Below are 14,138 nucleotides of genomic sequence, written 5' to 3'. Positions count from 1 at the left end.
CCCACATTCCTTTCCGACTCCTCACACACCTATTCCCATTTGGGCCTATCCTTCTGCACTGCCCAGCTTGCCCATCATCTCCAGTGATCCATTCTTTCTGACACCTACTTGAGCAACCATTTCCCATCTGCTATCCATTTGCTGACTCATACCCAACCTGCATGCACACCCAAATGGCAGCTTACTAAGGCTGACTGGTGGCTTTACTCCTCCCTGCTGATCTTCAAAGAGCAAGATTTCCCCAGTTGTGATTATCAGGTGGAATATCTTACAAACATTATCCTTACCACTGCAGAATGTTCCATTCCTCCCACTTCCTCTTTACCACACCGTGTCCCAGTCCCTTGGTGGACTGAGGCATGCTGCAACGCAATTCGTGTGTGAAAGCATGCTCTTCGCATTTTTAACCATCGTCCTATGATGGAAGGCTGCATTAATTATAAACAGATCCATGCCCACTGTCAGTGCATTCTTTGGGATAGCAATAAAGCTAGCTGGATTTCATTCACCAATCTTTTAACAGTTCCACCCCTTCCTCTCTTATGTGGGCCAACCTCAAGTAGTTCTCCAGGACCAAGACCCATTCCCCAATTTCTGGACTGACACTAGAAGATGACGTCATTGTGGACCCTATTGCTATCTCCAACACCTTGGGCCGCCATTTTGCGGAAATTTTGAGCTCTTGCCACTATCACCCTGCCTTCCCCCATTGGAAATGAGCTGAGGACGCTCAGGTGATACCCTCCTCTTCTCAGAACCGTGGGTGCTACAATTCTGCCTTTACTATGAGGGAGTTAGATCATGGTCTCAGTTCATCCTGGTCCTCCATCCCAGGGCCAGACACTGTCCAAATTCAAATTTTGCAGCATATTTCTCTTGCAGGCAAGTACTTTCTGCTTAATACAGACAACCACATCTGGGCAGAGGGCACGTTTCCTGGATGCTGGCATGAAGCTACTGTCACACCCATACCTAAGTCCAGTAAGGACAAACACCTTCCTTCTAGCTACCACCCCATATCTCTCACAAGCTTTGTTTGTAAGCTGATGGAACATATGATTTATGCCCAGCTGGTATGGTGGCTTGAGTCTTGCAAATTACTAACCACTGCACAGTGTGGCTTTTTAGCGTACCATTCTGCAGCGGACCACCTTGTCACATTGTCCACCCATGTCATGAATGTTTTTTCTGTGGAAATCCCAGACTGCGACTGTGTTTTTCAATTTGGAGAAGGCCTATGTTGCCTGCCTGAGAACTGGTATCCTCTGTACTCTCTATACGTGGGACTTCCAAGGCCACCTGACCCATTTCCTTCAGAAATTTTGAAAATACTGAGTTTTCAAGATGCTGTTGGTGTCTGCTTTGTCAGACATATTTATCCAGGAAAATGGTGTGCCTCAGGGTTCAGTCCTGAACGTCATCCTCTTTGCTATTGCCACTAACCCTATAATGTCATGTCTTCCATCATGCATCTCTGGCTCCCTTTCAGTTGACGATTTTGCCATCTATTGCAGTTCTCCACAGACCTGTCTCATTGAGTGGCATCTTTAGCAATGCCACAATCATCTTTACTCATGGAACATTGACAATGGCTTTCATTTTTCCTCTGACAAAACCGTTTGTATGAATTTCTGGCAGCGCAATTGATTTCTCCCACCATCTTTATATCTTGGGCCTGTTTCTCTTCCATTTATTGAAACTATGAAATTCCTGGGGCTCATGCTTGACAGGAAACTCTCTTTGTCCTCCCATGCACCTTACCTGGCAGCGTGCTGTATGCAGTCTTCAGTGTCCTATGTGTCCTCAATGGTACTTCCTGGGGTACAGGTCGAACCACCCTCCTCCATTTGTACCAGTCCCATGCCCATTTCAAACTAGACTATGGGTGCTTTGTTTATCTATCTGCATGTCCATCCCTCTTACACCATCTCAACACTATCCACCATCGTGGCCTCCATTTGGCCAATGGCGCCTTTCACAATTGCCTGGTTGAGTGGCCGTATGCCGAAGCTGCTGAACTACCACTGTCCTACCACCGTGACTTTCTCCTCAGCAGGTATGCATGCCATTTGTCTGCCATGCATGGCCATCCCTTCAATGGCTCCTCTAATTGCCAGCATGGGGTGCATCTCTCTTCTCTGTTACCTCCTGGAGTCCACTTTCAACACTTGATCCGGCAGCTTAACTTCACACTACCTGCAACTTTCCTGATGTTTGGGAACCTTTTACCACCTTGGCTTTGTGTTGCAGCCTGTGTTCACCTTGGCCTTCATTTGCTTCCTACGGACATTACTCCAGCTTGGCTCTATCACCTTCAGTTCCACGACCTTTGGACGGAACTTCGTGATAGTACTATGGTGTACACTGATGGCTCTCAGATTGACTATGGCATCGGGTGTGCCTTCATCACTGACACAGACATTTTTTGGTATTGGCTTCTGGCACACTGCTCAGCATCCAACCATGAAGAACATCCAGTGCCACAGGCTTTTCAATTGTGTCCTCTGCTCAGACTCTCTCAGCACCCTTCAAATCTCTGTGCACTGTACACTGTAAACTGCCCACTGTACAAACATTAAGTGCAATGGGTCCAGGAAAACTGTCACTTGCTCACTCTTGATGGAGCCACTGTGATGTTTATGTGTGTTCCTAGTCATGTCGGTCTGCCAGGAAACAAGGCTGCACACGCTGCTGCCAAGGCTGCAGTACCTCAGCCCTCTGGTTCCTATATTCTCTGTGTTGCTGTCTATCATGAGGTGGTGTCACTTAAGCATTGCCATTGGTCCTCCTTTCATGGGAATAAGCTACAAATTATTAAGCCTCTCCCAGCAGCTTGGAAGACCTCCTCTTGTTCCTCCCACGGGGAGGAGGTCATTTTAACTAGGTTGCATATAGGGCACTGCCTTTTCAGCTATTGCCATTTGTTAAGTGGCGCTCCCTCACCATTTTGTGAACATTGTGCCCAAGTTTTAACTGTCCACCATTTCCTGATGGAATGCCCATTTTTTAACTGTTTACATTCTCACTTGGGTTTGCTGTCTGAGTTATCAGTTGTTTTAGTGAACAATGCATGAGCTTTCGACCATGTTTTACTTTCTATCTGTCATAGCAATATGGCAAAGGCTATTTAATTTTTGTTCTGGATCTCTGTTTTTCTATGGTGTATTTTATAGCCCTTTCTCTATGTCTCTGTTTTTAGCTGTCTTCTCTTACGTCAACTGGGATTGATGTGTAGTAATTTTTTAACTCTTCTGTCTTCATGTCCTGTAATATTGACTTGGGCGTGTATGACTCCAGTTACTTTTGCACCCAAAAACAAAACAAAGAAACAGCCATGGATATGTGTTGTAGCTATTCTTGCATAGCCATTTTGCACTTCTGCCAATCTCATTTTTTAGGTGTCTGTATTCCCTTTCATCTGCTTTATTTCCTACATTTTTATACTTTCTCCTTTCATCAGTTAAATTTGGTAACCCCTTTGTTACCCACGGATTTCTAGCAGGCCTTGTCTTTTTACCTAGTTTATCCTCTGCTACCATCACTGTATCATCTCTCAAAGCTCCCCATTTGTCTTCTACTGTATTCCCTTCCCCTGTTTCAGTTAAACATTTCTTAATGCTCCTTCTTGTCCTTTCAACTTATCCCTATCCTGTCTCTTGAAATTCCTAACTTTTTGAAATTTCTTAAGTTTTGACTTACAGATCATAACAAAGAAATTGTGGTCACAGTCCACATCAAACCCTGGAAATATCTCATAGCTTAAAACCTTGATTCAGAATTTGTACGATACTGTTACATAATCAATTTGAAACTTTCTGTTGTGTCCATGTTTCTTCCACATATACAACCTTCTTACATGATTCTTAAATCAATTGTTACCAGAATTCTACTGGGTAGCTTCCTCTATTATCACCTCTCTCCCACTCCATTTTCTACTGTTTTTACCTGTCTTCCTTTTTGTACTATGAAATTCTAGTACTCCCTTTACAATTAAATTTTTTGGATCCAATAATTATCTGAATAAGTTTTCTTTTTCATTCCACAATCTTTCAATCTTTTCATCATCTGTAGAGCTAGTAGTTGTATAAACTTCAACTACTGTGATAGGTGTTGCCTCCATGTCTGTCTTCACTATAATAAAGCATTCACTATGCTATTCACAGTAGCTTATCTCCATCCCTATTTTCTTAGTCACTGTTAGACCTACTCCTACATTACGCTATTTGATTTTGTATTAGTAATCCCGTACTCAGCTGATCAGATTCATTAATTTGACCTGTAGAACACCAGTTCTCTCTCTCTCTCTCTCTCTCTCTCTCTCTCTCTCTCTCTCTCTTTCTATCTATCTATCGATCTATCTATCTACCTATCCCCCTCTCCCCTCCTTCTGGATGAAGATGCACTCCTGAATAGTCCCTGCCCAGAACACAAAATGGAGGAGTATTTTACTTCTAGAATACTTTACCCAATGGGTTGTTATCATCATTTAGCCATACAGAGGAGCTGCATACCCATGAGAAAAATAATGGCTGTACTTTCGCCTTGCTTTCAGCCATTTATAGTACCACACCACAAGGCCATGTTGGCTAATGTTACAATGCCATATTGGTCATTAATCCAGACAGTTTCCCCTTCAACTACGTAAAGGCTGCTGTTGCTCTTCAGGACCCACTGGTTAGTCTGGCCTCTCCACAGATACTCTTCCATTGTGGTTGCACTTATGGTATGACTATCTGTGTTGTTGAGGAACTCAGGCTACCCAACTTCAGCAATGTCCACGATTCATGGGAAGGGGAGGCCGTTTTTGCCCCTTCCACCTTCAATGTACTCGTATCACAGCTGTGAATTCTGCACGGTGTCTTTTGTTTCAGACATGTCCAAGGGAACGGATACCATGCATGCATGTATTTATCTTCCGTTCATGATTTTTAAATCTTATAATTATGCATTGTATTATTTGTTACATATGTTCCAAACTACTTCATGAAATATAATTACTTGATTTTGAAATGTTATTGGGTGTTGATTGGGGTAGCATCATCCAAATAGAGTGATATATCAGCAAGCTGACTTATTGCCTTGTGATGACTGATTTACTCATATGTTCCACTGTGGGCAATGTCTTATATACCCTATCTCTCCCACTGTCAAGCTCAGGCTGTAGTACCTGTGGGTGGCTCAACAGGCAAGTTGGAGGTGTTGGGAGGGGGTGAGGGTGAGTGTGGGGGGGAGGAGGGGAGGGGGAGCACTACTAGGAAAAGAGCCTCTGTGCTGCCATCACAGGACATGGGATGTGGATATGGAGACTGTGGGAGAGGAGGGCCGGGGTTATAATGTGGCACGCAACAGAAGACAAATTGGTCCTCAGGGGGCCCAAGATGGCAAGTCAGCTTGTTGAAATATTGGACTGTTCAGACTATGTCACCCTGCTGAATACCCGAGAACATTTTAAAATACCATATTCCAGGAAAGCTTAAAAAAATCACACGTAATAAATGTAAATAAAATAAAACTCTGTATTAAGAGCTATTTTTTATTCAACAGGGTTGAAAACATGGTTTCAAATTCAGATGAATTTTCAGAGGTTTTCAGTTGCCCAAAAAAATTACATTGTGATGTCTTCCCAAGAATTCCAGACCCACCTGTAGTAAATTAATGGAACATTCATAAGTAAGTATCACCCATTTCTTTACAGAAGTGCATGTTATACTGAATTGACACTATGCATGCAATATAATTATATTCTGAGTAAATGCAAATCTTTAATTTTGTTGTACCCATAGTGTTTTATAATGCACGAATAGATAGCTTGCCACTTACTGTAAAGAAGACACATACATAAATCTGCAGACAGGTACAAGTAAAAGACACTAACATGTGGGCATTCTGGCCGGTGTGTGTGTGTGTGTGTGTGTGTGTGTGTGTGTCAATATATCTTTTTCTACACTTCTGATATTCCTACCTGGAGTTTCCATTGTCTGATATATAGTTTTACACATTTTTTAAATTAATATATGTTATCATCTGTAAAATAAAACACAGAAGTTTTCCAATTGAGTCCATAGAGCTCTTTAATTCCTCTAGTAAAGTGTTGTAAGTGAGATGATAACCACTGAATATGTAAGTTCAGTATAAGGTGTATTTCTTATGGTAATGACTGCCAACAATGAAATGGCTGATGAGGCGGTTTCACTTTTATTTCTAAGTACACTTATAAATTCCTATTGTACAAAAAAACTTTTATAAAATCTGTCAGAGATTTACAGGGTGATGAGATGACAGACAACAGGAAATCTAAAAATAAAAATATGTATAAAGATGGATGTATAACTGACATCTGTGAAATCAAATAACTGTCAAAAGTGGAGTGAAAGAGCTCCTTGTTGTTTCATATCATTTATTCATTTATACTTATAGTCCACACATCAACAAATTTTTACATTTTAAAAACTGGCATCCATTTTTTGTGAGTGTTTTAAATGACCATTAAAATGTGTCTGTGTATGTTAAAATAACACAGAAAAAAGAAGAGGCCCTACTTATCAGCTGGTGAAATATAGGCTGGTAGATACGTTTTTAAAGTGTATATTTGATTGTAGTTAAAGAAATCAGAGCAGGCAGGGAAAAGTAAGGTAAAGCTGATTTTATGTACACTTGCTGGAGGGAAGTAATAACAGCTCAGAGTCTGAGAATGTAGACACATTAATGGTGTGCTTCTTGTTGTTTGTCGAATTGCTATCTTATGCACAATATTTCAACAAGTAAACCAACCATCTCGTTCAGGTGCTGCGAGTTTTGTCATTACGTGCACTCATTGCCTGGGCTCTGCTAGACTGTGAACTATTGTTGGTCTTGTGCTACTATTAATAGCCGGATTTGGCTCCCAGCACCTACTCTGCCATTTGATGCCCTTTTTTTCAGAGCAGGCACTGATATTCTGTGAAATGCAAATTCTCTGACTGTTTTCTAGCTCTGGTGTATGATGGCCAGTGAAACCAGACCCCAAGCCATGTATAAATTGAAACCTTCATCCTATTTATTAGGTTTTCTGACATCTTTATTTCTATAGATTACTTAATAATACTGTCCCAGAAACTTGGTGTTTGCACCACAATACTGGCCTCATAGTATTTTATATCATGATTATATTCATGGTAATGCTTGGCAACAGCTGATTTGCTTGGTTGTTTAAGGTTGGGTGTGTCGCTGATGTTCCTTGCTCCTCTCTTCAACTACTCTGGTAGTCTGCCTCATAAAAGACATTCCACATTTGCGTGGAATGTGATACACACCTGGATTTTGAAGATCTAGATTGTTTTTAACACTGCAGAGAATACTTCTATCTTAGCTGAAGGGAGTGAAATACACTGGTTGACATGTTTCAGTAGTTTCAGTTTAAACAAGGTTTTGTATTGTATTGTATTGTATTGTATTTATTGGTCCAGTAAATCTTACATGTACAGTACAGCACATCAGATATTGGACAGGTCAAAGTATATCTTATAATTAAAACACTTTAGAAACTAGAAAATTATGTTCACAAAATTTTACAGCACTTCATATACTGGGCAAGTCAATGTGTGAGTTATAATTAAACCACATTAGAAACTTGAAGTTTACAACTGAATACATGTATAAGCCAATATTAACGATTAAAGTATTTGCATGATCCTCACTTAAGCTCTAAGGATTTTTGAGGAACTCTTCTACACTATGAACTGACATGTACACTAGAGAATTACATTCACAGAATTTTACTTCATATACTGGGCAAGTCGCTATACAACTTATACTTGAACCCCATTATAAACTTGAGAATTACATCTGAATGTATTTATAGGCCAATATTAATGGTTACAGTATTTGCATAATCATCACTTAGACTCTCGAGGATTTTGGAGGAACTCTTCCACACTATAAAAGCAATGTGTCAACAGATATTCTTTTAATGCTGCTTTAAAATTTTTTACATCTGTCATTACTTTAATTTCTCTTGGCAATTTATTGTAGATAATTTTTCCATGGTGTAATGTTCCTTTTTGGCACAAACTGGTTTTTGTATGGAGTACATGAAAGTCAGTTTTCTGTCTTGTATTATGATGATGGACATTTTCATTTTTGGGGAGGATACTAGGATTTGTTATTGTATATTTCTTTATAAACATTGCACTTTCAAATAGGAAAATACATGGAAGGGGAAGAATCCCCATCCTTTTAAATAATGGTCTACATGGTTTGTTCCTTTTTATTCCAGCCATGATTCTCACTATTCTCTTTTGCATCCTGAAGAGTTTTAGGCAGGATGGCGAGTTACCCCAAAAAGTGATCCCATATTTTAGGACAGAATGTATATTAGAATAGTAAACTGTCATTAGACAGTCCTTATGACAGCAGTTTTCTAGCACTCTCATTAAATAACACATGGTACTTAGCTTCTTTAATATGTTGTCAATGTGAGTTTCCCATCTAAGATTATCCTGTAGACAGACCCCCAGAAATTTTGTATTAGGCACACTTGCAATATCCGTGTCTGACATCTGAATTCTTATCTGCAAACTGGATAGTGCTATGGTACTGGTTGGCTGATGTTAGGTCATTTATATATAGCAAAAATAGGATAGGGCCCAGTACCGAGCCCTGCGGTACTCCATATTTTACTGCTTTATAATCAGAATAGTGTCTTGTTGATTTATTTTCTTTGTGAAAATGTATTTCTACTACTTGCTTGCGGTCAGTAAGATATGATCTAAGCCAGCTGTTAGGCATACCTCTGATACCAATTCTTTCAAGCTTCTGCAGCAGTAGAGTGTGGTCTATGATGTCAAAAGCCTTAGACAGATCAAGGCATATGCCAGTTACTTTTTGTCCACTATCAATTTTTTCGAGTACTTCACCCAGAAATTCATATATTGCTGTTTCTGTTGATCGGCCTTTCCGGAAGCCATGTTGGGTTGTGGATAATATTTTGCACTTTTCTAGAAAATCTAGCAACCTCTTATGAAAAATTTTTTCTAGTATTTTAGAAAATGTAGATAGCAAGGCAATAGGTCTATAATTGGCTATGTCTTCTTTCTTACCCTTTTTGAACAGTGGTTTTAGTTTCACTGTCTTTAAGCAGGAAGGAAAGACTCCATTTGTTAATGAACTGTTGAAAATGTGGGCTAATGGTATTGCAATGAGGTCCCCCACATTTTTAATGACATAATCTGGAATCTCATCCACACCTGTTGAAAATTTTGTTTTTAACTCTCTTATTGATAGTATAATTTCCTTAGGGTTGGTTGGAGTAAGAAATAGGGAGTTGCAGTTTCTATTTTGAATGGATGGTGTTGTAGCAGGATTTTTATTTGAAGATTTTATGTCAGATAGTAATTTTTCACTAATATTTGCAAAGTATGTATTAAAAGCATTGGCTACTTCTTCTGGATTTGTAATTTTTTTGCCATCTTGGATTACCTGGAGATTTACATTTTGGGAGGTCTCGTTTCCTACTTGTTCTCTGACTATCTTCCACATGGCTTTCATTTTGTTCCTGGCCATTTTTATATGGTGATCATTTGTTGTTTTTTTAGATTCTTTTATGACTTTGTGAAGCACTCTCTTATAATTTAGTGTTTGACACTCAATTTATTGAGATCTCACTGGCCGTCACATCCACCAGAGTTGGAAAACACTGAGAGAATTTCCATTTCATGTAGTATTAGTGCAATCTCTGAAAACCAAAAGCATCAGAGGGCACAGTGGGAGTCAAACTCAGCTGTAAGTAGTGGCCTAAGACTAGCATTAGTTCACAGTCTGGTTGGAGTTCAGGCAGCGAGTGCACATAACAGCAAAATTCGCAGCACCTACAGATGATGGCTGAGTTTGTTGTCGAAATACTGGCATAAAATGGAAACAACTTGACATAACACTGAGAAGCACACCATTAGTAAACTGTGCCAAGAAAACCTGAGAGATCAAATGTAGACACTTTTGACAATGGCCTGCCTTACTTAAGAATCAATTGCTGTGAGTGCAAATAGAAACTGATGACAACTGACACGTGAAAGCTGAGAACAATACGATATTTCCACCTGTCATCTGTCCGTAATAACCATGTGCAGAATACTATTGGACAGTGATATTTCCATAGAATATTTTTGTTTAGACCAGCAAAGATTAGTGAAGTAAAAAGTATATTAATATAGGTGGAAATATCTTTTAGGGCAGTAGGTACTGATATCATTATCTTAATTAATTTGTTAGTTGCCGATTCCTTTTAGATGCTTAGAAAATCACAAATAATTAGCTTTATTTTGCATACTTTTAGACCTAGTTGTCTTATGAAAATTCCTTTTGGGTCAGAGCATCAACAGCAAGCTGTTAGATTATTACAGAGGCACTTCAAATGATTTTGGAATCCTGACACCTACTTCCCAAAACATATAACAAAAATTGTTTTGAGATAAGCTATTATTTAAATAATCATAATACAGAACAGCAAAATGTTCATGTAGACTTTTAACTGGATCAGAGTAGGGATCTTTACTCTGGTATAGGTTTTTCAACAAGCTACCTCCTGGCATAATTGAAAAGAAATTTATAACTTACTTTATTAGCTAGATCTTTCACAAATCATCTGGTTATCTACAATTAATGATTTATTTCCAGTCAGCTATCAGACAAGATGTACACTAATTGAAACCAGGCCTCTATTTCTATGATATGTAGATAACTGCTGTTTTATGGTAACCTTCAATTTGTGCATGTAGATATGTAAGAGATAAACAGCACCTCTTTAAGATAACGGTGGAAGCAGAAGATTTTTACAGAGTTACAGAACAGCGGCTTTCCTTTATCAAATTTAGTCTGATTAAACACTAATAGTAAATATCGCTTTAACAAAATTTAATTATTAATGCAATTTCTAACAGCTGTTTCTCTTAGCTATGTATAGCTTGGCACATACCATATTCCTCATGGTTCTCATTCGTGGTAAAATGGAAATGAATGAATGAATTAATTTAGATCTAAATAAGATTTACCTTTGGATTAGAAAGAACAAATATTTATATTTGACTGGTAAAAAGCTGCATCTCAAAGAGTGAAACTGTTCATGTACAATCAGGGTTCTAAGATTTAAAATAGTGTCAGTACTTTTGTGTACATAGAATAGAGATGCAAGTGCACAGATTTATGGGAAATTATTTGTTATCTGCAAAATTCTGCTGATGTTCATCCACGATTCAACACCAAACATGTATATATGTTTTGTGACACAATCATATTAGAATTTCACACAGCAGAAATACATTGTTCATGTAGTTGTGTCATAAAACATATCAAAATAAAATAATGTAAGTTAAACACTTAATCTGAAACACAGTACATAATACTTTCCAAAGTATTTGCAAACATTTATTAATTTTTCATTACATAACTGCAGCAGAATACTGTATAGTAACTTAAAAAAAAAAAAAAAAAAAAGAGAATGTTTTCCCTTTCCCTTCTTCATGTTCATACCTCTCTTTTGTTTACAGGTTCCAGATGTTCTGAGGATGAGGTTGTGAATGTGAAACCATAGAGGAAAGTGTTAATGCACATCCTTTACTCCAGGACTGAAAAACTGATGTATAAACACTTCTCTGTGGTTTAAATATAGACTTCTGAGGTCATTAATATGAAACAAGTGCAATGCGTTTGTGTGATATTAACTCTGAATTAAATATCATATGGTATCAAGAAATATTACCATGAACCAGTATTGCTGTACAGTGTAAATATAAAAACCACTGATTCATTAGTAAGAGGAGTTTTATTGATACCAAGATGTTTAATCTCTTATTCTGAAGTTTCATGATTCAGCTGATGTGTAAACTTTCAGACACTGAGTAAACATGAAGAAGGAAGACATACTAAATCTTTCATTACTGTACCATCACCATCTTTATTTATTTATTTTTAAATATCAAACTTATTATGAAAACATTAATATTGGAACTCTATAATGTACAAATTTGTTTCACTTATGTTTGAGATGCCTTTAGACTATCTTATTGAGTATAAGTAGCTTAGAGCTGCAATCATTTAAAGTAACATACAATTACTAATTGTTGATTGTATCTGTTGCACGTCTGCTTCTTTGACAACGCATTTTAGTGAACTCCAACTAAATATAAATAAATCACACAAAATAATAGATTCTAAGTCCTCTTGAACTGAACAGAAACAAAGCTTTCTAGAAGTGGCACCTCTTGGCAGGTAAAGTACTCTGGATGTTTATGGAGTAACTCAAATGCTAGTGTTGCATAATGCTGTAGCTTTGCCAGGCTGGGAAGCACTCTAGTACAAACTATTCTCTCAGTGCACAAGGCACCATTGGTGCCTCATGGTAGGCACAACACAGGGTCAAAATGAGAACAAAGAATACACTACATCAGGATAATAGACGTATCTATATCCAAGCCAGACATCAACAGTCAGGAAAAATAGACTCCAAATCAATGTCTAGAAAATAGCCAGTAAAGTCCACCAGAGAGCATGTAGTTCACATCAGCAAGCTGAGACAGGAGAAGCCAAGAAGATCTGTGGCAGTCCTTAAATCTGCCACTGTTGTTTATCCACATGCTGGCATGTTTGCATAATTGATTGATTGACTAATATGTCAAGCAGAATTACAAGAACCCGCTGTCCTTAAATCACCCCACAGAGAGAGAATTGTTCCAGCCACTGTGGGAGAGGATGAGGTGGATGTGGCATGGTCTGCTGCCAAAACTGGTGTGTAGTCCCTGGTGCTTGGGGTGGATGAGGAGCTGTTCCCCAGGTCCACTTGTCAGTCCTCCGTGTGGGCTGATCCTGATCTGGAGGCAGAAGTTGCCCCAGATGGATCAAATTAAGCTGATTCCAATGCTGGTGATGGTTGCCTCTAGATGTGGCCACCAGGACCAGCTGGTGGCCTTGTTGTGTAGACATGCAGCCATGTATCCAGCCAGTTGTATGTCTGAACATGCAAGCCCACCTTACAAGGTGCAACTTCTTATTTTTGCACTGATGGAAGCTACAACAAATCCGACAAGGAATAATGAATGCATCAATGCAAAAGTTCTGCCGGGCTTTGATCTTGGAAAGATGTTGTCTGGTTGTACCAGAGGTATGTCAAGTCCTACCCCCTCCTGTGGATCTTGTCTCCTGTGCAGACTGTACAGGATCTGTCATTACTCATTCACCTGACTGTCGGTGGCATGTCAATGGTAGATCTAGGCATCCTGTACAGGGTGGACAGGGACCAGGGAGGACTCAGGGTGTTGTACCAATCTCCCAACCAAGAGGTCTGAGGTGCTGTCTTTCACTGAAACTGAAACTGAGCCAGTAGGACTCACGTCAACTGTTTTGGGGAAACCTGTTTTGTTTGGTGTCAGGAGGAGGCAAATGCAAAAGGATAGGGTCTATTAATCATCAACAGGTCAAATGTATGGAAAATGATGTTACCCCTGAGGGAAATAGCAGCAAGGGACAGGAAAGAACACTAAGTACCCTCAGAGTGTGCCTAGGGGCCTCATTCAACATATCAAAGAGGCTATTTGTTGTGACAGTGCCATGACATTTACAGTGCCGCCACGACAGTACACGCAAACGGCGATAGAGGCGCTCCGCAACTCGGCTGAGTGCGGGAGCGCCACCTAGCTACGAACGACGCCGGCCGCACGTCACGGCACGGTAGTCGAATAAGAGATACTGAGTTGTTATCATGTAACCAGCTATTGTTTCTATGTGAGTGTGTTTGAATATCCACGCAATTATTGGTGATTAAAGGTTATAACACTTTTTGGCGACGAGGTCGGATATTTTCACTGTGTTGTGGATTTGTGTGTTTGTGACGGGGCAGACATGGAACAGCTTATGCAATCGCTCATTGAACAACAAACACAACTGACGGCTGCTATTCAGGCATTGTCGACGTTGCTTACTCATCGTCTGTCTTCCTCTTCTCCGCCTCCATTCCCTCCTTATGACGAGGCCACTGAAGACTGGGAGGATTATGAGAAGCATTTGCAGCAACACTTCTTGGCTTTCGGTGTTGTCGACGCTCCTATGTGTAAGTCGTTATTTCTATCTTGGATTTCCCCACGGATCTATCAGCTGCTATCTCAGTTAGCCCC

General features: G+C 39.5%; 1 protein-coding gene across 1 annotated transcript in view; it reads left to right on the top strand.

Annotated features, from left to right (window-relative positions):
- Positions 1-11,786, top strand: part of LOC124616613 — a 282,672-nt gene extending 270,886 nt beyond the window's left edge. The window contains exons 17-18 of the mRNA XM_047144936.1: positions 5,545-5,670; positions 11,520-11,786. Coding sequence (XP_047000892.1) covers positions 5,545-5,656 — 112 coding nt within the window. The 3' untranslated portion in view covers positions 5,657-5,670; positions 11,520-11,786. The remainder of the gene's footprint in view (positions 1-5,544; positions 5,671-11,519) is intronic.
- Positions 11,787-14,138: the final 2,352 nt, after the last annotated feature.

Source organism: Schistocerca americana, chromosome 5 (assembly GCF_021461395.2).
Source record: "Schistocerca americana isolate TAMUIC-IGC-003095 chromosome 5, iqSchAmer2.1, whole genome shotgun sequence".
NCBI lineage: Eukaryota > Metazoa > Arthropoda > Insecta > Orthoptera > Acrididae > Schistocerca > Schistocerca americana.
The sequence above is the reverse complement of the archived record's forward strand: the minus strand, read 5'-3'. Positions and strand labels throughout refer to the sequence as shown.